The sequence below is a fragment of the Rhodnius prolixus genome, unplaced genomic scaffold, assembly GCF_049639745.1.
Source record: "Rhodnius prolixus isolate KJV_2025 unplaced genomic scaffold, Rpr scaffold_6, whole genome shotgun sequence".
In the NCBI taxonomy this organism is placed as follows: Eukaryota; Metazoa; Arthropoda; class Insecta; order Hemiptera; family Reduviidae; genus Rhodnius; species Rhodnius prolixus.
Genome location: NW_027411634.1, coordinates 16,274,194 through 16,297,778, shown reverse-complemented (window position 1 = coordinate 16,297,778; position 23,585 = coordinate 16,274,194). Strand labels below are relative to the sequence as shown.

General features: G+C 35.2%; 1 protein-coding gene across 3 annotated transcripts in view; it reads right to left on the bottom strand.

Moving 5' to 3' along the window:
• Positions 1–23,585, bottom strand: part of prom (prominin) — a 46,459-nt gene that overhangs the window by 10,184 nt on the left and 12,690 nt on the right. For all 3 annotated transcript variants that reach the window (XM_074139874.1, XM_074139875.1, XM_074139876.1), the window contains 3 exons: positions 20,351–20,406; positions 11,244–11,428; positions 9,728–9,915 (listed from right to left, as the gene is read on the bottom strand). In XM_074139874.1, coding sequence (XP_073995975.1) covers positions 9,728–9,915; positions 11,244–11,428; positions 20,351–20,406 — 429 coding nt within the window. The remainder of the gene's footprint in view (positions 1–9,727; positions 9,916–11,243; positions 11,429–20,350; positions 20,407–23,585) is intronic.

Here is a 23,585-nt window from a genome sequence, read left to right as displayed (position 1 = left end):
CAAATAAAAAAAATTATTCTAATTGTGACTATTACTGCAATTTTGAATGAGTATTGATTTGAATGCAGTACCTCTTTGGAAAGTAGTTCTATTCTTTAAAGCGGTAGGTTATGTCAGTATGAGAGTATTAGTAACCTTTCCTATTCAAAACTTAAGACGACTTTTGCAGCGTTAAGTGACTAAGTTATACTGTGAATATGTAATGATGTAACTTTCTCTTTGTAAGTAAAATGTTGGTCGTTGCAGGTAGGAAGTATTCAGATTTGGTTTCTAAACGAAAAAAAAAGTCCTATTGAGAAATTATTGCATAAAATTAGACCACACTGGGTCCATTGGCTCAGAGCATGTAAGCGAAACTTAATTCTCACAATCAAAAGCACAAAGCCGTTTTAGAATCGTCCTCGTATCACTCATCACCAACGAAATTTCATCGAAAAAGAACTTATTCTGGCCACCAATTCTCGACAGGCTATTTAAACAGTTCTCCGCCATCAGTGAATAGTCTTTATAGGCCGAAAAAGGCCGCAATTATTTAGTAAAATTTGTTACTATTAAATTAGCACTACTATTGTAGATCAATGTTTCATAAATTGTAGAAATTCACTCAGAAATTTATTTCACAACTATAGAGAAAACCTTTTAATCTTTTGTACAGTTCCTTGGAATAAGGGACAAATGGAAAGAGCATCTATTGGAAGGCTAGGGGAATATCCGTTTGGCAGGTCGTAAAAGACTCGTGTGATGGGTGATGTAGGTTTACCGGGTCCGCCCTCAGGCCTATCCAAGGTAGTTCATGACTGTCCCCTAACCTGACTGACATTCACCGCACATCAATCCTTTTATCCTGGTGTTTTTGCCAAGCTTTGGTTACTTCCATTCCATTTAATTACCTGCCATGTACGAGGAGAATTTAGTAGCAGGAAAACAAAAAAGGAAGTAAAATGGAAGAGCTATTGGCTGTCTACTTTAGAAAATATAAGTTGTTCTGAACTGTTATTTCTGTTTTCTTTTAAGAACGTGCAATAAAGCGGAAATGGACTACATTAGATTAAATAGCTATTTTAAAAGTTTTCCAACTAGAAAATAATTATATATATATATACAGTCTTTCGTTTCTCTCCTCCTCTACGGCGGATCCTTACACCACCCCGATTGAGAATTATTATTTGTTTTTTACTCCCTGAGGACCGCTCTAAAACTATTTTATTTTTCGAGGAGTAAAAATTAAAAGATTTACTGAGAATTCTTGCAATTTTCAACAATCATGAGGACCTTAAGTTTAACAGCTTTTTAAAAGACTAATGTAAATTACAAGGGATGGATAGGATATTCTGTGGGATACGCCTGGCAACTTAGGGAGCACAAGAGATCTTAGATACAATCCAAATGAGTGAACTATTACAAAGGTATTCATACATCCGACAAGCAGTACTCCGAATTATAAAGTTTGGTTGAAAACTGAAATGGTTCATATTACTATAGTAAGGAGAATCCTTAATTGGATACTAAAAATTCTAAATATAACAAAACACTAAAATACGAGGGGCACTACTTATGTTTTGAGCCTTTGCAACACTGAGTGTTGTCAGGTGCTATCTGACGTTTCCACTTGAAAGTTTGATATTTTTGATTATAACCTTCTTCAGAACGTTTTGTTATTTGAGCGCGATTTGTGTTGTTTACAGTCACTTGAAAATTGCGTCTCAGCGAAAAAATGGAATTAACTAGTGAAAATTTTCATGCAATCATTTATTACGACTTTCGACATGGATTATCAAGACAGGAGTGCATCGATCAACTTACTTCCACTTTTGGCGATAAAGCCCCATCCTTTGCCACTGTGAAACGCTGGTATAACGAATTCAATTGTGGTCATCGTTCGCTCACCGACGAAAGTCGTCCAAAATCAGTTGTTGTGTCAGAAAACATTGATGCTGTGCAAAAACTAATAATGCAAGATCGTCATGTGACATACTGTGAGATTGAGGCAACCTTGGGCATTAGTTCCACTAGCATATATAAAATATTGCATGATCATTTAGCCGTGAAAAAGGTTTGTCCTCGTTGGATCCCACATAATCTGACAAAAATCTACAAAAGATGCTCGTGTCGATTGGTGCAAACAAATGCTTAAGAAATACAATGGCGGTGCTTCAAAAGACGTGTATAAGATTGTAACAGGTGACGAATCATGGATATATGCGTATGAGCCGGAAACTAAACAGCAGTCGACTGTATGGGTGTTTCAAGATGAACCAAATCTAACAAAACTTGCTCGCGCTCGAAGCACTTCGAAGCAAATGGTCGCCTGTTTTTTCGGAAAAACTGGTCATGTGGTAACAGTGCCTTTAGAGGAACGTAGAACGGTCAATTCTGAATGGTACACAACCATTTGTTTGCCGGAAGTCTTCGATGAAATAAGGAAAACTAACAAGCGCCGTCGGATCATTCTTCATCAAGACAATGCCAGCTGTCACACATCTCGTCTAACAACCGATTATTTGAACACTCAAAAAATCTAATTAATGGGTCATCCGCCGTACAGTCCTGATTTGGCACCAAATGACTTCTTTTTGTTTCCGAACGTCAAGGATAAATTACGTGGACAACGATTTTCGTCGGCAGAAGAAGCCGTTGATGCATTCAAAAACCATGTTTTGGAGGTGTCTCAAGCGGAATGGAAAAAAATGCTTTGACAAGTGGTCCGAACGCATGCAGAAGTGTATAGATCATAAAGGAGAATATTTTGAAAAGCAATAAAGTCATTTTCAATGACAAATTACTGTTTTTTTTTATTATTATTAGGCTCAAAATATAAATAGTGCCCCCTCGTAAAACAGTTCAGTTAGATCCTAAAAAATGCAACAACCCTCTACATGACCAAACAGATGAGGATGGTCAGAAACGCCTTAAATAAAACTTAAGTGCTACTAACATATAAAAATCGACGATTGTGTAACATACTAACATACATTTTTCAAAGCACCATCCCTTTCACAGACACAAAGAATGGTTAATAAAAACAGGAAGGTAAATATACATTGAATTGATAAAATCGCAAACGTAACTAAGAAATCAAATGGGAAAATGTTTAAAAAAAGAAAACTTTATACCTTAGTTTAACGATAAGAAAAATAAGTACAGAAGGGAATGGTGCCAAATATACAACATCTGTGCTAATTAAAAACATTTAAACCTTTACCTATCCTTGAACCAATTTTACTTCCTGGGCAAAGGAAAGTAGGTTAAAGCGCATTAGGCAATATTTATTATTATATTTTTAAAAAAAGATATATTCTCTATATTCCCGGACTAAAAATTTATAGCTTAATTCTTGTATCTTTCTCTTACAGTGTAAGTTAGATTAGGTATTTGGCCTAGTTTATGAAGGTTTTTTTTTCACTTATTTTCCATTAAATATGGTGTGTAATTGTTTATTTTTTCCTCCTGAAGTGATGTTTTATGTTAAGAAAGTTTTAGCATTATATCCTTCAACTTTATAAAATTATATGAAATATTTTTAAAAAGAAACTTACAGTTTAACAATTAACAGTTTTTCCAGTACTATGACAATTTTTTTTATTTGCTCGCAATTAGTTGACGTTCATATAATTTGAAACAAGACTGTCCAGTTTCAGTTGCCTTGACCGTTTTCAATTTAAATTATGGAGATTATTAGGGTCAGCTTTTACAGAGAGAAGTAGAAGAAAAATATAATTTCATTAAAATGTTAAACAATTACCTTTAATTGTAATTCTAAAATTTTAACACAGAAAATTATCCTCAATAAGATGTTTTTGAACAGACTTTTATCTGTTTTTTTTTTCTTAGGCTCAGGACAGGTTTAGGAAGGTTACGAAGTGGATAGGGCGGCTATATTAGACATCTTGTTTACTCGTCAGTTTGAATTCGCAGTTACAAATGGATGTCTCCAAGAACAGTCAAGCTTCATTACATTCAACTAGAAGGATTAAATTCAGTAAGTCTATTCAATAAACTGTATATTTCCAAAAGATGGAAAATTAGTTGTTCTAATTATTAGGACAACAATAGATCAAGGAAGGGAAGATACTAGCTCAATGATTATCTCACTGGATTCCTATCCAGAGAAACCGCGTTTGGATCCATTTTACACGTCACAGACCAGTGAAGTACAATGTTGACTGTAACAACAAACACTGCACAAAAGCCAGTTTTGCACTGATAAAGGGACAAAGCGCATTTACCTCAGATGTTGAGGCGCCTTAATCTAAGAAAAAAATTAATAAATAAAGAAGTAAATTGTAAATTTTGTATTTAAATTTAAATACAACTTAAAATTTTTGTCCTCTAGTTTATTGTTCGATTTATCTTTAGCTACGGATCTTAGGTGGTTGAAGTATAGGTCTGAATTTTTAACGTAGATCCTCCATGCTATTTTTTTTTTTAAATTTATTTTTAATGATTTAAGGCGCGTCAACATCTAAGGTTATTGGCGCCCGGAGCTTTTTTCAATGCACCGCCGGCCTCCGGACAGTGTTCTCTCGTTACAGACAACACTGTCTTATCACCGAACAGTGAGCTGTAAGAAGCTCAGGAAGAGAAAATCTAAGGGTCAGCAGCTGGATTCGAACCCGGGACCTCCGCGTGGGAGTCCAGTATGCTAACCTCATAGCTAATCCCTTCCCTCTCTCTATGCTGTTGTTTTTTGTTTTTGGAGGGACAGATTTGTTGGCCCCACTGGACTTGGGCGTGATTAAAAAGGTTAGGTTACAATCTCAGATGAATGGTGGTAACTTTTGCCTGATTGTATTCGAATAGCGTTTTAAAAGGGAAATCTAACAACTCAACTCTTCTAAAACTTTTACTAAGAGTAAGGAAAAAAGTAAGGAAACTTTTTCTTTTAAAAGAGTTTTAAGAGAAATCTTTGTAACTGAGAAAGTGTAGAAATAGAGGTGGTAAAAATATTTTCTATAAAATCGTAATGTAACTTCTTTCTTTTAATAATATTAAATTATTAATCGTTTTATATTATATTAATTATAAACATATATATAAATTATATTAATCGTTACTATTTTGCAATTTAATTGTTCCAGTACACAGTCCTTTCCTGATATTCTTCTCTTTTTCCTGGCTAACATTACATACTTGAAATGAAGTTTTCCAATTGATGAATCTTTCATTGAATAATGAAATGTACATCAGCTTTATTCATACAATTAAAGAATACAAATCTATCTATCTATATCTAAAATTCCTAACATATAAATGCATATGCATAAAAATGCAATATGTATCTTTTCTCTTCCCGAGGATTCTAAAGAGAGCCTTACCCTTACCTTTCCTAGTATTCTCCCAATTTCTTATTATGGAGTGTAATCTTTAGAATATCTTAAAAGTGTATTACAGGAAAGCATTACAAGTCAGGAATTAATTTTCCACAACTTCTCAAGGAAATCTGATTCTCTTAATTTGGAGAAACCATTAAAAAGAACTTCTCAGAGTAACGGGTAAATTGACCTGGAGAGTAGATGTAACTAACTAATGCTAGCTGATCTTCTTAGCGCTTCCTTAAGAGCTCAAGGGTGTTAGAGGGTAAGTGTGTTTGCATCAGGAATGATTATCCCTAATTGCCAATCTCGCACTGTTTTTCCTAAAACTTTAGAGGCATTAAATGATTTGTTTTGCCATCTTGGAGTGATATAGGGTCTGTGGTCTCATCTAGGGATACAAAATATTAATTTGGAAGCAATAAAGTATAACCTATCGAAAACTGAACAAAGATTTCTAAATGTCTAATGGCGATTAGTAATCGTTACAAGAATCGATTGTTAAAAAATATTACTAATTATTTAATTGATATTAAATAATAAATTACAAATTTCTATAAAAAGGTTTATAAATGTAATATTTACGCAATAAGTAATACTTTCAGTGAACGTTCATGTGATAGGCAAAAGAATTCTGTGTCTGTACCAAGAAGGAAAATGGTAAATGGGCGAGAAGCTAAGAGTATATTTGGTAAACGAGGTGATCGCTGTGAAGAGAAGACGATGTTCTAAACTAAAAGATAAGGATATGGGCTTTAGTGAGTCTCTTAACTCCGTAACTGTTTACGTCGTTCAACAGTTTACAGAGGCGTTACAGCAGGCTCTAAACACAAACAAACGTTACTAAGTAGACGTAAGCATATCACCTAGCAGAATGTTTACCCAAGAAGGAAACATAAATTTACTCCTTATTTCTTTTATATCTATCAAATACAATCTAAACTTTAATGCTGAATAACAGGGCAAAATGTGGCTAAACAAACTATGGCCTTGAGAACATTAACAATTTTCTTTCTTTTCTTTTTACACGACGTCGCCGACTTTTTGCCATCTTGGATAGCCCAAATTACCTTCCCCAATTTCTTGATAAAAATTCTAACCTAGCTGCTAAAATTACCTACCAGTGTGTTTTCTAAAAAAATTTTCATAATTATGAATTTAAAAAACTTGTATTTAATTTAGAATACATATTAAATACTCGAATTATAATCCGAACAATTAAACAGGTCCACAGTATTACATTTTAGACAGAGATGGAAAGCTGCAATAAAGTTCCAATTAAGAATTTGTTACCTATGAAGCTTTTATAAATTTCTTCAGAGTATTTTATACATTCTGTATAAAAGTTATTTCTGAACAACATAAACTGACCAATTTTTGTTCGTAAAAGATAAATGGATGACATAGTGTAGTTTTTATTACAGGAAGCGGACTGTATAGAGTGATTTACTGAATAACTATGCATTTTTATGGTAATGGAAGATACTGGCTAGTCTTCGGTTACCTTGAACTACTTTTCTTTATCTTATTTAAGTTTTACAGTGATTTAATGCTGGAAAACAAATCAGTACACTGTTTTTTGATAGTTCAGCGTTTCACAAAATTAATTTTGATATTATAAAGAATGTCTTCATGAAAAAATATTGGTTAGTTACATTAAATTTTGTACGTAATAGAATTTATTGTGTAATAAATTTATTGTTTTCTTTATTCATAGAACACCAGTAATTATTAAATTAAATGCTCATTGCATCAAACCACATTAATCCATTTTATTAAAGAATTCAAAACAATTCATATTAGGAGAACTGAATTAGAAATTCCTTTCCCTGAATAAAAATTTATCTTTTAGAAATTTTCTTAATATTCTTTAGACTTAAAATGATTTAATAATAAATCACCGATTGGTCTGATCTGTTATCTGTACCAGGAATTTACTTCTTGAAGAGCTAATACGAGGGTCGTTTGAAAAGTCCGTGCAAAAATAAAAACTACTTAATTTTTTGGGGTAAACCTTTTTTATTTTTCAACATAGTCTCCTTTTAGGCTTATACACTTCGTCCAACGCTGCCCTAGTTTGTTGATCCCTTCCGAATAATAGGATTTGTCCAAGTCTGAAAAATAGCCATTCGTTTCTGCAATCACCTCCTCGTTTGAATAAAATCTTTTTCCCGCCAGCCATTTCTTCATATTGGGGAACAAATAGTAGTCCGAGGGAGCCAAGTCTGGAGAATAGGGGGGATGTGAAACGAGTTGGAACCCTATTTCCATTAATTTTGCGACCACAACTGCTGAGGTGTGAGCTGGTGCGTTGTCGTGATGGAAAAGAACTTTTTTGTGGGCCAATCGTGGGCGTTTTTCTTGCAGCTCGGTTTTCAAACGGTCCAATAACAATGAATAATATGCACCTGTAATAGTTTTACCCTTTTCCAGATAGTCGATGAGGATTATTCCTTGCGAATCCCAAAAGACAGTCGCCATAATCTTTCCGGCCGAAGGAACGGTCTTCGCCTTTTTTGGCGCAGATTCCCCCTTGGTAACCCATTGTTTAGATTGTTCTTTGGTCTCAGGAGTGTAGTGATGTATCCATGTTTCATCCACAGTGACGAAACGACGCTTAAAGTCCTGCGGATTCTTCTGGAACAGCTGCAAACCGTTCTTGCAACACTTCACACGATTTCGTTTTTGATCAAGCGTGAGCAATCGCGGCACCCATCTTGCGGATAGCTTTGTTATGTCCAAATGTTGATGCAAAATATTATATACCCGTTCATTCGAGATGCCCACAGCACTAGCAATCTCACGCACCTTCACTCTTCTGTCATCCATCACCATATCATGGATTTTATCAATGATTTCTGGAGTAGTAACCTCAACAGGGCGTCCAGAACGTTCAGCGTCACTTGTGCCCATATGGCCACTCCGAAAATTTTGAAACCACTTATAAACTGTTCTAATCGAAGGTGCAGAGTCACCATAATGTTTATCAAGCTTCTCTTTAGTCTCCTCAGGCGTTTTGCCTTTCATAAAGTAGTGTTTAATCAACACACGAAATTCTTTTTCGTCCATTTTTTGAAAATCACTCGACTTCCTCGATTCAAACAATGCCAAACACAAAGAAATAGACCGATCTGGCTGAAACTTGGTGTGTGTTCTTCCTAGAGATGCTACTAACTAAACATAACCTCGATACGCGCCAGTGGTGCTATCTCTCTGACTTTGCACGGACTTTTCAAACGACCCTCGTACATATTGTCTTAAGTTGCAATTATTACGCAAAAAATTTGTATCTCTATCTGGAATTAGCAGGACTTCTATTTTTAAAACTGCCTGCAGGCTTTCAAATCGAATAAAGAAATTACTGCATATTGAATGAGGGAATAATCTTAAAAATTTAGAAAATTATCCCTGTTACGTAAGAGTATTTAATATACGTTATATATGAGTAAAATAGTCTTTAAAATAATATATACAAAAGACATAATGGCGAATCACAAAGTTTTGAAGATTACAGTTAGATTTGAAAAGAAGATCTTATTAAGTAAACTCTAAATTGATATTTTTGTGTTATTGCTAATCAAGTTTTATTATACTTTCATGTAATTTATGATTGCAATTAATGTATGGAATATTCCCTGAATCAGGCTAATTGAGAAAGTACAGATGAATACTAACTATTATGGTAGAATTATTAACTAACTATATGCAAATAAATAATTTTTGAGTGATCGAGTTATAAATAATTTAATTGGTATAATAAATCGATATCGTTCTTGTTACTTGATATTGTTTTTATATTGACTATTTTTTTAAATTAAATTTTCAATTTTTGTTTTGAAAAACCCTATTCATCGATCTGCTGGGCAATACTTGGGATACATGATATCGCCATCGTCAGCAAAATAATTAGCATATAAGAGATTCATGATGTATTGAGAGCAAACATTAGGAAATGCTAAGGTACTTAATAAATCTAAAGCAACTTGTAAACCGTATAAATCATCTCTTTTTTAAATGGACTGCTTTACATTTTCAGAAGTGAAAGACTTCTGTTTGACTATTGTCTTTCAATGTGAGGCTATAATCCTCTTTCCTTTTGCACAGATTTACTGAAGCAAACAGAATTTTGTTTGTTTTAGATGGAGTTTATTATTGCGTGAATATAATTATTGTTTGAAATGTCAGTATTCTCGCAGTGAACCTTATTCTAGCCATGATTTAAAATTAACTCTAGCCATTTAAATCTTATGCGGATAGATTTCGGGAATTCCATAAATCATTTTGGATGAACCATAGTTCTATACCTTGAGCCCAATAATGGAGGAGTTATTAGTAAATTTAAGAAAAAAAAAACAGTTCACCTTTAGTCACAATTAACTGTTAATTTGCAATAATTAAAAGAAGCGACCTCTCACCGTTTAAATCTCTGCTGGCAGGTTCTAGAGTCATGTGAAATGAATCTGTAAGTAGATACTGCAATTTGTCTATTGAATCTTCAATAAAATTGCTGGAATCTTGGAGTAAAGAATTTGTAACCTCTGGAGCTTTTACAATTCCTTCTGAACACTCTTCATTCGTCCACAACATGGTTACTGTTCCCAATCTGTAAACAATTTTAAGAAATTAAGAATAAAAATGAGATATTACTAAACGCTTTCAATTGCCTTTGTATCTTTATCAATCAAGTATTCAACTCCAAGCATCAATGATATAAGCTTTAAGCATTTTCAAAACGGGCAACAAATTCCCTTCAGCTAGTTACATTTGTCTATTTTTGGTACCGTTTTTCTCTAAAATGATTTAATTCGCGTTGTTACAAAAACATTATAGTTATGAACGAGGATATATACTTTATTTTAAAGATCGTTTGGGTATTTTATCTTTTATAGGAAAAAATGATCAAATTTGGGTGTTTTTCAACGTTACGCTTTATCGTACAGTTTTTGATGATCAACCTTATAAAAAGTTTTAATTTGGTAATTAACACTTTTTTATCTTTGTCTTAAGTGGTTCCTAAAAGATTTATGCATATTATTTCTGTTTTTTCTAGAAAGTATTTCTGTTCATTCGGCAACGTTTTTACCATGCCAGTAAAATGCAATGAATGAAACTTTTGTTAGTTTGTAGAGATTTTATATAAAACAAAACATTATTATTATGACAATATTTAATTATTATTGTTCATTAAATGACTTGAAACAATCAGCAATTGGGAAGAAAAGATTTCAGACTATATCTTAAACTTAAAAGACAAGCTATAAGGACCAATCAGCTGCCTCCAAGTCGTTTTAGGCCAGAACAGCATATCTTCTATTAACAATACTTAGTTTTTACTGCATTCAGTTTAATTGCACCTAGCTGTTAGATTACTGTATTGAACTGAATTGTAAGTGTTAATCAGCTCAAAAGGAATTTTGTTATGAGTATAGAGAACATCTATCAAGTAGAATCTACAATTGTTGAGTATTTTTAATCGACGAAGGGACTAGTTGAGCTATTGTGAAATTCTATGGAAGACATCCTTGTAAATGTTAGAATAGCATGAAAATATAGAGCTAAAATCTTCGGTTCCCAGTGGTTATTATTATCTTTATTATTATTTCTGGTAGGCACTCTTTCTCGGAGCAGATTAGGTAGGATTCAAAGAAAGCCGCCAAGATGACATCTGCGCGGAGCAAACTGAGATGCTGATAGGTCACTGCTTTATGGATGCGAAATTAAGAGGCTTACGCTCTCAAAAAAAGCAAGATATTAGAAGCAGATGGCCTTGGACCAAAAATGGGGTGCTCTCAGGACCATTTATACAGTTATTTTGTCAATATAATGAAAGAATAGTATTTGTAAATTCAACTGTGAAGTTCCACTGTTAATAAAATTATTACAAATATATTTGCACGATATTAGTAACGTATTAGCTGGATTATTACTCACAATAAAAGTACCAGCAGTGTTTGAAGACAAAAAATTAATGATCTCCTCTTTAGATCTGTGGCACAAGAGGGTGGTGGTTCTATGGGTGTTGCAGTACACAGACTTAAAGTCATTCCAGGTATTGCCATCGATAGCAATAAAGAGAGAAGAAGGCAGCATAGAAATCCAATATCCACTTCCAGCACCTACAAAATTTAAGATATTAGAATACATATTTATATATATACATAATTTTCAACTATCGTGTAAGAATTAGTTAAAAGGGGGACAAATTTGTCTACAAAATAAAGGAAGGTGAATTAATTAATTTTTAGACGTTATTATAATTGTTTAGTAAAGATTCTCACAATGTACATACTAACATGTTTTAAAAGTTCTTCTTAATTAAGTCGTACGAGTTCTTTAAGTTATTTAATAAAAAAACGAAACTTTTTTTACTATTATATTTTTAAAAATTAAAATTTTGAAATTTTAAGGATAGAACCCAAAGCAGGCTACTTTTTACATTAAAAATGGATGAACATTTACAAGAGAAGCTGAAAGTCATTAGAGATGATGAGTGCCTTAGAAAATTTCAAGCTCCATTAACGAGTTAAACTATAATTGTTAAGTGCCTGCTTACTCTTGAATTAGTTACCAAGAACAATCTACTCAATTACCATAGACTATAATAATCTGCAAGATGGATGTCAAAAGCGTACAACAACAATTGTTTAACATAGCTGAGCTCTGCAGTATTGTTCAATTTCTCAATAGATTACATTTCGATTTTACAAACTTCTATCGGCTTGAAAAATTTATATAGACAGGAGGATTCAAAATCCAAAGAGAATCATCAGACCCCGATTATTTTCAAAAATGATCTATTTTCAGAAAATTATATGTAGCTACACCTTACAAAGAGATATTTAAGGGAAAATTTTGAACACCAAAGTACTGAACATTATTAAGCCATTCCTTGGCGAAAATATTTAAAATGTCCAGGAAGGTTGCGAAAAGATTTTGTTCTACCAGGACAATGCCCAAACACATTTCTTTAAAGTTCCTCGAGCTTTCAGAAAGAGTTAAACTGGATGATCTGATCTTAACCTCTTCATCCATATTTGGCCTCTAAATACCCAAATTCGTTTGTAAGTTACAAACATTTTTAAAAAAAGTAACAGAATATCTAAACAATACGATACTTTCTCGTACTTTTACATAAACTTTTTTTGCAAACTGTTCGCAAAGTTATAAAATCAATATTCTTTTGTCACCATCGTTAATGGCTGAAGTTCGGCCATTCATGGGATTCTGCACCCATTGTAAACAATCCCCCAGCTGGTACAGACATTGTCCACTTTATTTCCTGACGCTGCAAAAAAGACAGGCTTCAAACTTCCTTAAAAGAATAAAAACCAGAAAAAAAAAATGCCTATAGTGTTATTATTTTAAGTGCGATTTATGTATCTATTTCAGAACCTATATATGTCGTACCGTGTTAAACTATTGGGTTCAACAAAGCACACTATTACCCCAAAACTTGGTGGCAATGATTAAAGCCTGACATCGCTCAGTGGAGAAGGGGGTGGGCGGCTTAAATGACCAAAAAAAGGAATCGAAGAGGAAGCAGAAATATAAGGGAAGAAATTAATTCAAAAACCGGTAACCGTTGAGCGCCACGCTGTTAATAAAGTGGTAACAGCGAACCACAAAAAAAGGATAAAATAATAAAACAATAAACAGAAACAAGAAAAAAATAGAACAATAAAAGTTAATATCAAACACCAAACGCAATATGTATTTATAATAAAGTGAAAAAAACCAAATACAAAAAAATGACAAATACAGTTTATTAAATTAATAATTAACTATTTACTATTGGCCAATATTATAACTTATCTTACAGTTTTGTTTACGCCGTTTTCCAGAGTAACCTCTTTTCCGGTCGTCCACGATGTTTAGGCCTTGCCCTAAATCCCTGATAGGTAGTCTACCTGAAAAAGCTCTTCCTTCAGGCAGGTGCGCTGGCAGGGCACTTGTGTTTAGCCTATTTTCCTTCAAGAAAAAGTACTTTTTAAACAAATCCGGTATGAACCGTATATAGACGTCCGTCGTTCTCGAAGTCTTCCAATACTCTGTCTGCCGTCTCTCCCCTCTCTCGGCCTCCGCGTCCACCAGTCTCCTATTCCCCCACCGTTCTAAGGGGTTTCCGGCCTATTCCTTTTACGAGTATTAATAAAATAAATTATCTATATTTCCCGAATATATTCGGGTAATATTCCCCCCCTTACCTCCAGGACGGAACGTCCCGCCGAGAGGATCTAAGGGTTTGGAAGGTACAATAGATATTAGGGACTCGAAGGATTCGGTTTCAGATCTTGCACATGCCAAGTCCCTAAGTTTCTTCCGTCCAAGTCCTCCAATTCAGCAATAACATCAGACAGCATTCGTCTCACTTTACATTGCACAAATCTTGGTGCAAGTTTGCGGGTGTAATGTTGACTCGCATCGGACTGAGCGAAATTTTTCTTCCAGACGATGTCACCACGTCGATACTTCACCGGCCGTCTCCGAAGGTTGTAGGTCTTTTGGCCCTTCTCATACGCTCTCGCAAGTCGATCTCGCACTTCTTCGTATAAAAGAGGAAGTTTTTGTAGCTGTTCCTTGCGGCTTTCTCTCGAAATATCAGGAACTTGATGTTCACCGTCATTACCAAGGGTGTCTGGGTAATCTTTTCCGTTCCTCTTGAGTTCTCTACCGAAGTTCAAAAAAGCAGGGGTAACTCCAGTAGCTTCGTGAACGGCGGTTTGTAATGCAAACCCGATCTTTGCTAGGTTTTTGTCCCAATGCCTGTGGTTATCGTTTATGTAACAAGAGATCATGGTCTTGATCACTCGATTAGCTCTTTCCGTCGGATTTGCCTGTGGGTGGTAAGCAGCCGTATACCACAAGGTGCATCCGTACTGTTCCATTAGATCTTGAAATTCCTTGCTTTTAAATTGCGTTCCATTATCGCAGACAACTACCTGAGGGGCTCCAAACTTCAACAATACATGCTCTTCCACCAAGTTGCTGACACCTTTAGCTGTTGCTTGTCTCATCGGTAGCAATATACTGTATTTAGAAAAGTAGTCAACTACTACTAATAAATATTTATTCTGCTTTGAGGAAGAGGGTAAAGGTCCCATCAGATCTATGGATATCAACTGCCAGGGTTGTGTCACTATCTTCTGGTGTCCCATAAGACCTGCTTTAGCTTGTTGCGATGGTTTATTTTGGAGGCAGATCGAACAACGCGCTACGTATCGAGCTACGTCCGCCGCCATGCCTGGCCAATAATAGTACTCCTTAATGCGGTGTAGTGTCTTGAAACCACCTAGATGTCCTGAAAGGGGACTGTCATGAAATTCTGTTAGAATATCCTTTCTTTGAGACTTCGGTACCACCAATTTCCATCTACATTCGTCACCTAACACTTGCTCTCTTGAATCTCTGACCCGTTTATACAATTTCATGCCTTGCTCAACCTTCCAGCTTGGGTAACTTGCAGCGTTCTTTGTTACCTTCCTTACCATCTTCATGTACCAATCATCCACATCAGTGAAGGAAATCTGAATACTGGCTAGCATGTCTTCGTTGGTACGTGACAGTGCATCTGCTGCTGCGTTGTCTTTACCAGGTCGATGTTGTATGTTGAAGCTATATTGTTGCATTTTTAATGCCCATCTGGCAAGACGTCCTTGCGGATCTTTTAAATTCTTCAACCAAATGAGAGAGTGGTGGTCTGTGAGTACTGTAAATTCTGCTCCTTCTAAGTAAGGCCTGAACTTCTCTATGGCCCAGAGGACCGCTAGACATTCCTGTTCGGTTGTTGAGAAGTTACGCTCATTCTTTGTGAGACTCCTACTCGCATAGGCGATGGGTTTCTCGCCCTCGTCATAAATTTGAGATAATATTGCCCCAATGCCCGTCGACGAAGCATCGGTTTGAAGCACAAACGGTCGTCTGAAGTCTGGGCACATAAGAATAGGTGCGGACACAAGAACTTCTTTTAATTCCTTGAAGGCCTTATCTTGATCTTCTCCCCAACACCATTTCTTCTTCTTCTTTAGGAGTTCTGATAAGGGAGCACTCACTGAAGCGAAATGAGGAACAAACCTTCTATACCAACTAGCCAAGCCTAGAAAACGTCGCATTTGTTTTACTGTCTTGGGTTGCGGAAACTGCAATATGGATTCCACCTTCTGTGGATCCACCTGTAGTCCATCTTCATCAACTATATATCCCAAATAGGATAGTTTTGCTCGGCAAACCTGTGCCTTTTCCCAATTTATGGTAAGTCCCGCATCTCGGATCTTGGTTAAAACTTGTTCCAGTGTTTGAATATGGGTATCAAAATCCTGTGTCACTATAACTACATCGTCTAAGTACACAAATACCTTTGGCTCAAGTTCTGGCCCTAAGATTGTGTCAATGAACCTCTGCCAGGTGGCTGGTGCATTATGTAGGCCGAATGGCATGCGCACAAATTGATACAATCCTCGTCCTGGCACGGTAAAGGCAGTCTTTTCTCGATCCTTTTCCGCTACTTTAATCTGCCAATAAGCTGATTTTAAATCTAAGGAAGTCAGATACTTAGCATCTCTCAATCTGTCCAGAATCTGGGTTACATATGGTAAAGGGTAAGCGTCTCTTTTTGTCACTGCATTTAATTTTCTATAATCGACGCAAAAACGGTACTTTCCCTCGGGCTTTTTCACCATGACAACTGGCGATGACCAAGGACTAGATGATCTTTCGATAACTCCTTCTTGAATCATTCGCTCCAGCTCTTCATCAATTATCGTTTGCATTGCTGGGGAAACTGGGTAATAACGTTGTTTAATCGGTCGATTGTCGCCCGTATCAATGAAATGTTCCACCAGATTAGTTCCTTCTAGCTTCTGTGGAATCACCTCCTTCCAGTAATCTAAAATATTTTCAAGTTGAGCTTTCTGGTCAAGAGAAAGGTTTGATCGTTCAACTAGTGCTGCAGAGATCAATAGTTCATGTGTATTTCCTGACTTAGCTCCAAAAGTCCAAGTATGATTTTGTACATTCGGCACAATGCTCATCTCCTTCCAAAAGTCGATGCCTAAAATGATGTCATTTACTAGGGATGGCACAACTAAAAAATTAATAATCTTCACATTTCCTTCCAAAGTGACTGGAATTTCCACCGATCCTTGAATTTTGCATGGAGCGCCATTCGCAATGGTTACCTTCAGGTGCGGTTCAGGTCTAAGTGGTAACTCTAATTTTTCGAGTTTCCTCCATCCTTGGCTTCCAATCATTGATCTACTGGCTCCTGAGTCTAGTAATCCGGTAAAATTAATTCCCAATAGAGAAACCATAACATGTGGTCTTCCATCAATAGTTTCTGCCGTTTGAAGAAGAGCACGGGCTGGAATCTTGGCCTGCATAAACTGTTGTACTACTTGTAGCCATTCTCTCCACTCTTTATTTCGTGTGGACACTGGTGAGTGGATCGAGCCTTGTCCACTTAAGCTCGACCACCCTGGTCGTTTCCCTGTCTGGGTGTACATCTTGAGCACTTCTCCTTTAAAATGCCTTGCTGTCCACATCCAACGCAGAATGTCTTCTTACTGCTGCGGCACATCCGGTGTACATGGCCATGTTTCTGACAATTCCAACACTTCACCTTAGAAGCGTAATAAGAAGTTGACTTAGATGTATTAGACTCCAAGCTGGATGAACAAGCTATTGGATTAGTCTTTAAATTCTTCTGGTGACCTCCGCGATAAGCCAGATCAGGTTCTAGAGCACCTTTCACAGGAGGTTCGCGGTATCTTGAGGCCATTGTTGCTCCTATTTCCAACTTACTAAGAACTGCTTCCAGTTCATCAACTGTTGTGTAGGTAGTTAGCGGTAGTAGACCACGGTACTCTTTCTTGACATTTCTCGCTATAATTGCCAGTTTGTTTTCCTCCGACATCTCTGTCGACAGGCAGGAAAATAATCCTTGCATCTTGGCGATGTAAGTTGTTGGACTTTCTAACGGACCCTGGGTACGGCGATAAATCTCTTCCATTAACTGATGGTCGTAATCCACATCGAGGAATGCCTTCCGGAGGTGCGAAACTAAGTCATCCCATGTCTTGAATGAATTTCTCTTTGTCCGGTACCAGACAAGAGCAGTACCCCTGAAGAGTTCGCTGGCTGATCTAAATAATTCCTCCTTGGTTATTCCTCTCGACATCTGCCTATCTTCTACTTGAGCTAAAAATGAACATAATGATGGAGACTGATCGTCACCAGAGAAGGTAAGATTCCATTTGTACAGTCTTATATCACGTTCTGTAGGTTGGCGAACTTCCGGAGAATTTCCTATATGGTTGCCGACCTCGAGAACGGGTCTGTCTTGTTGACTAACAGCTCCCTCCTCTTTTATGGGTTGTGGAACTGTAGCGGTTGCATTCTCTAATTCCTTTAGCGAATTCTTGACCCTGGACAAAAGCTCCTGACGACGCTTCTCGTTATCTTTCGTGGCAATTCTCCATAAGCGATCTTTTAAGTGGATTAATCGAGTGCGGAAACGTTTTATTTCATTAGTTTCGGTTAACTCAGCTACTTCCAGCTGACTCTGAATTGAATCCCATTTTGTTTCGCAAATATTCAGCTCTTCTTCAACCTCTAAGGCTGCGAAACATCTTTCCAAAACAGGGACCTTGTCGCTAAGTGCCTTAGAAAGTCGTCTGCGTAGATCCTGGACGCATCCTTCCGTTGGCTGATCTCTAATGAATAGTTCATAGGAAAGTTCATCCTTCAGTAACCTATAAATATCCATGATGCTGGAAACTGGAAAGAAATTTGACAGACAGTAGGGAGACCAATAATACAATAAACTGTTCACAGATTAAAAAGAATTCAGTGTGACATAAATTAAAAATGAGTAATACTTAAACTCGTGTTGACTTCCTAAAGTTAATGAAAGTTTTAAAATATTCCTGTACATGAGGATAATAATCAAAAAGAATTACACAAACCAAAAAAGAACAGTATGAATACTTTAACTAATTTCTTAAATAGAGATATTAACTTAAGAATTTCGTATTTACAAAATTAAAATAAAGGATAAATATGTACACAATAACAATAGTAAGTGTTAAATCTACTTAAAAAGTCACCAGACGGAACACAAACAATGTAGTACCCTATAATAACTACTAAGCCTAAGTCTTTAAACAAAACAAAAAAAATCCCTCAGTAATTTTTTTCTACTTCCTGTTTTTGTTTGTTTCCTTTTCTTATTATTAATATTTGTTCTGTATCTATTCGTTTTACTATTCCCTTTTCTGCCTTTCTCTTTTTTTTTCCTTAATAAATTTTCCTCAATTAATTTTCCAAAATTCTAAAATTAAGGTAGAAATATTTCTAAAACCACTGAGAACTTCAGATGAAAGCCAATATGAATAAAAATTAAGTACACGTTCAGTTAAACCAAGCCAAGTTAAGTCGGACCAAGTTAAGTCGAGCCCCACGTTGGGCGCCAAATTAATATTACCCCAAAACTTGGTGGCAATGATTAAAGCCTGACATCGCTCAGTGGAGAAGGGGGTGGGCGGCTTAAATGACCAAAAAAAGGAATCGAAGAGGAAGCAGAAATATAAGGGAAGAAATTAATTCAAAAACCGGTAACCGTTGAGCGCCACGCTGTTAATAAAGTGGTAACAGCGAACCACAAAAAAAGGATAAAATAATAAAACAATAAACAGAAACAAGAAAAAAATAGAACAATAAAAGTTAATATCAAACACCAAACGCAATATGTATTTATAATAAAGTGAAAAAAACCAAATACAAAAAAATGACAAATACAGTTTATTAAATTAATAATTAACTATTTACTATTGGCCAATATTATAACTTATCTTACAGTTTTGTTTACGCCGTTTTCCAGAGTAACCTCTTTTCCGGTCGTCCACGATGTTTAGGCCTTGCCCTAAATCCCTGATAGGTAGTCTACCTGAAAAAGCTCTTCCTTCAGGCAGGTGCGCTGGCAGGGCACTTGTGTTTAGCCTATTTTCCTTCAAGAAAAAGTACTTTTTAAACAAATCCGGTATGAACCGTATATAGACGTCCGTCGTTCTCGAAGTCTTCCAATACTCTGTCTGCCGTCTCTCCCCTCTCTCGGCCTCCGCGTCCACCAGTCTCCTATTCCCCCACCGTTCTAAGGGGTTTCCGGCCTATTCCTTTTACGAGTATTAATAAAATAAATTATCTATATTTCCCGAATATATTCGGGTAATAACACCAACCTCTGAAGAATACAACAGAAAAAACTTTGATCCTCATTAAACTTTCCTATTTACATCTCTAACCGAACAAAACATTCTTGTCTTTTTTTTTTATTGCTAAAGTCACCAAAACCAAAGTAGGAAATTATGTTTCAACCTAAATTATTAAATTATTCAAATTACTGTCGACTCATGCGCATCAGTTGTTTCGAATGCTTTCATTCTGAACTCATTCTAATAATCATGCAAGATTACTTAATGAACAGTAGGCTGTGACTAATGATAAAGTGATTTTTTTTTGGAGTGTACCATTTCGAATTCTACGAAATGAGAAACAGAGTACCTTGCAAGAACATCTGAGAAATCGCATTATTGCATCTAGATAGAACTAACCTAGATGCAAAGAAGCTATCATTACACGAATCCAGGTGCAACAAACTCGTTTATTATCACATAGAATTGATACGTATTCCGGAAAAATCGATATTGCGAAATTATTTTGCCCCTAACAACAATAGGATGTATGGATCAAGAATTTAAATGAACTAAATGTGAAGATATTTACACAAATTAGATCAGGTTCAGTGCTTTAGTGTTCTTTGTGTAATATCTTGTAAAACCAACAACAAAATTTTGTCACATCTTAAATTTGTTGCCAACCTTCACAGCGCCTCCATTACGTATAAATGGAATTTTTTTTATTGTTAACCCGCAAAATAATAGCTTCTTTAAGATTTCACCAAACTCAAGTACATTTAAACCCATTTAAATAAATTATGAAACTCATTTTAGGCTGTTTTAGCAAAAATTATACACCGAAGAAATTACCTTAATCAGGACGCTTGTTGTAGACTTATCATTGAACAGAAAATCTCGCAATAGATCTGAAAAAGTCAAAATAAGATGTTAGTGTTTACAAGAATTTAGCGGCCATTTTTATAATTTCTTTTTTATCGTTTTACAACACTAAATAAAAAATTATGGCAGGCGAGCGACCTTAAGTAGGGGAAAGTAAGAAGCAATTTACTCCACCTACATGTACATACATATACACTGGGCCAAAAAAGTCTGTGAACACTAACCTAAATTTTATTACTTTTATTATTATCTTATTAGAAACTTCTTTTATTTTCAAATGAAATATACTATTCGATAGAGAGAAACCAGAATTTTTCATTTTATATTCAATCTTTTATTTTTGTTCAACAGGAATATCACAATTAAATGTTTAACAAAACAACACCCCAAACGAATGCAAAAAAAGTCTGTGAACACTTTGCAGAAATAAATCATTCTTACACATTGTACGTGAATTATAAATTTTAAAAACTTGTAGGACCTCCTATGTTCCTAATCACTTCCAACAAGCGAGCTTTCATCGATCCTAATAATTTTGTGGTCGTCAATGTTGGAATTTTATCCCACTCTTCTAAAATAGCGTTTTTTAGTTGTTCACGGTTTCTTATTCCTCGTTTATTTATTTCGCGGCTGATTTCATCCCACAAATGTTCTATTGGGTTAAGGTCTGGCAATTGTGGAGGGGTGTTTAGGCGCCAGAGTGTATTATTTAAAAGCCATTCCCGAGTTTTTAGTGCGGTATGTTTCGGGTCATTGTCTTGTTGGAAGACAAACGTTCCCTCCAACCCTAATTTTTTTGAATTTTCTTTTAAATTGCGTCTTAATATATCCACATACACATATTGGTCCATCATACCATTAATTAGATCTAACTTGCCCACTCCTTTAGCACTCACGCACCCCACACCAGAATGTTGCCTCCCCCATGCTTAAAAGTAGGCTTCATATTTTTCATTTTCATAGCTTCATTTCTTTTTCGCCACACTTTTTGTCGTCAATCAGACCCACATACATTGAATTTCGACTCATCTGAAAAGATTACGGTTTCCCAGAAACTAGAAAGCTTAGAAACATATTCTTTCGCGAAATCCAATCGGCGGTTACTATTTATTTTATTGATTAAAGGTTTTTTCCTCGGGACTCGACCGCAATAATCGTATTCATGTAATTTATTTCTAATTGTATGTGGTGTTACGCTTACACATAACCACTTGATAATTCTTGACTGATTTTTTGAGCGCTTGTCCTGGGTTCTTCTCGAACAGACTTCAGAATTTGCCGTTTATGAAAGGAATTAAGTTTTGGTGGCCGTCCACTGCGTGGCCTACTAATCACATTTCCGTACTTTTTAATTATATTATGCACCGTTGAAGGGTTTTTTTGAACTATCTTCCCTATTTCTCGAATACTTTTTCTTTCATTTCGCAACGTCACAATAAGTTCTCGAATTGGTCTGGGAACTTCCATATTAGTGGTTAAATATGTACTAATTAGATTATTTATTCACAAAACTGACTGTAGTGGTTTCTACAATACAATAGAGAACTTTGAAACTTTATTCAATCGTTTTTCTGTTTGTTATCTTAATGTTTTTACATATTTATACAGCTGTTCACAGACTTTTTTTGCATTCGTTTGGGGTGTTGTTTTGTTAAACATTTAATTGTGATATTCCTGCTGAACAAAAATAAAAGATTGAATATAAAATGAAAAACTCTGGTTTCTGTCTATCGAATAGTATATTTCATTTGAAAATAAAAGAAGTTTCTAATAAGATAATAATAAAAGTAATAAAATTTAGGTTAGTGTTCACAGACTTTTTTGGCCCAGTGTATAACAGCCATTATTTGTATTTATGGTTTATTTTCTGGCTTATTTAAATCTATGTTTACTTTCAAATTTTAAATTGTTGGACGGAGAGAAAGAAAGAAGATACCGTTTTTAAAAGTTCCTCGTTTTGAGATTCATCCTGCATAATAAATGAATATAATGCTCTATATAGGATTTTCTTTAAGGTTAGACGTATAGAATGGTCTGTTTGGTTGCACCACAGTTGAAAACAAAGCCTTTTTAGCATTTTGAGATCTTACAAGTTAAAATTTTGCTTTCAGTTCTTTCAATCACATAGTCCCGTAATTTACTAGATACTTTTCAACTAAATGATTAATTTAGTTGTGATTAATTGTTCAACTAAATGATCATCCCTCCTAATCTGTACTCAATATAACTGCACTCAATTTTCTGAACTAGCCACATCTTCTAGTGTTCCTATAATATAAAAACGATAAAATGTGGCCCTCATGTTAGCTTCTTAATCAAGCTTCTCTGAGCCACACGAAAAAGGCGCTGACAACTCTATGTATTTGCTGCGAATCTATCCGACGTTAGTAGCACTCGAAAAGCGTCATAAACCATCTACATTTCAATAAACCAGCTAAGATATTAAAAATTAACTTCAAACAGCACTTTAACAAAACAGTCTATTACTTCAAACGCCAGTGTATGAAAATATTTTCAGCTACAGTTACGAGTCGCTGGATACTTAGAAGTCACTTCATATTAAGTAAAATAAAATATAAAAATTAAAATTAGTGTTTGTTTTTCAAATTTTCAAAGTATATCAATCACCATTCACATTTTCCCCAGTATCATTATTGTTATTTATTTACCAGCAAATTGTTTATTGGTCTGGCTAGTAAAATAATTAATTGTCTATTCCCAGAAAGATTTCAGTTGCTGATTTACTTGTTAATCTAAAAAGTTTTGGGTAGTAGTGTACCTACTTATATTTTTGAAAGAGTGAAGTTGATTTACCTTCGGGTAATTTTCTTCAATACAGAAAAAATTTGTTTCCAAAACCATCTATATTTTATGTATTATTAATTTTTCTTAAAGAACTAAAACACTGGTAAAACTAGAGAATAACCGGATAACAAATCCTTATTTCAATACTCTAAAAATCTAGGAGTAATCAAATATTAATCTGAAAATGTTATAAAGAAATCAAATTGGGAAAGCACAAGTTTGATAACACAGAATTTTACCCAACGCAACAGGTAAGCTGGGAAAATACAGTCAACAAATAGAAGCAGATTAATTCTTTACTAATTACTTTTCACCATATTTACAAATAAAAGTAGTGTTTCGGTTCCCAGAACTACAACAACCTCCATTTTATAAGTAAGAATCTATTTGTTATTAAAAA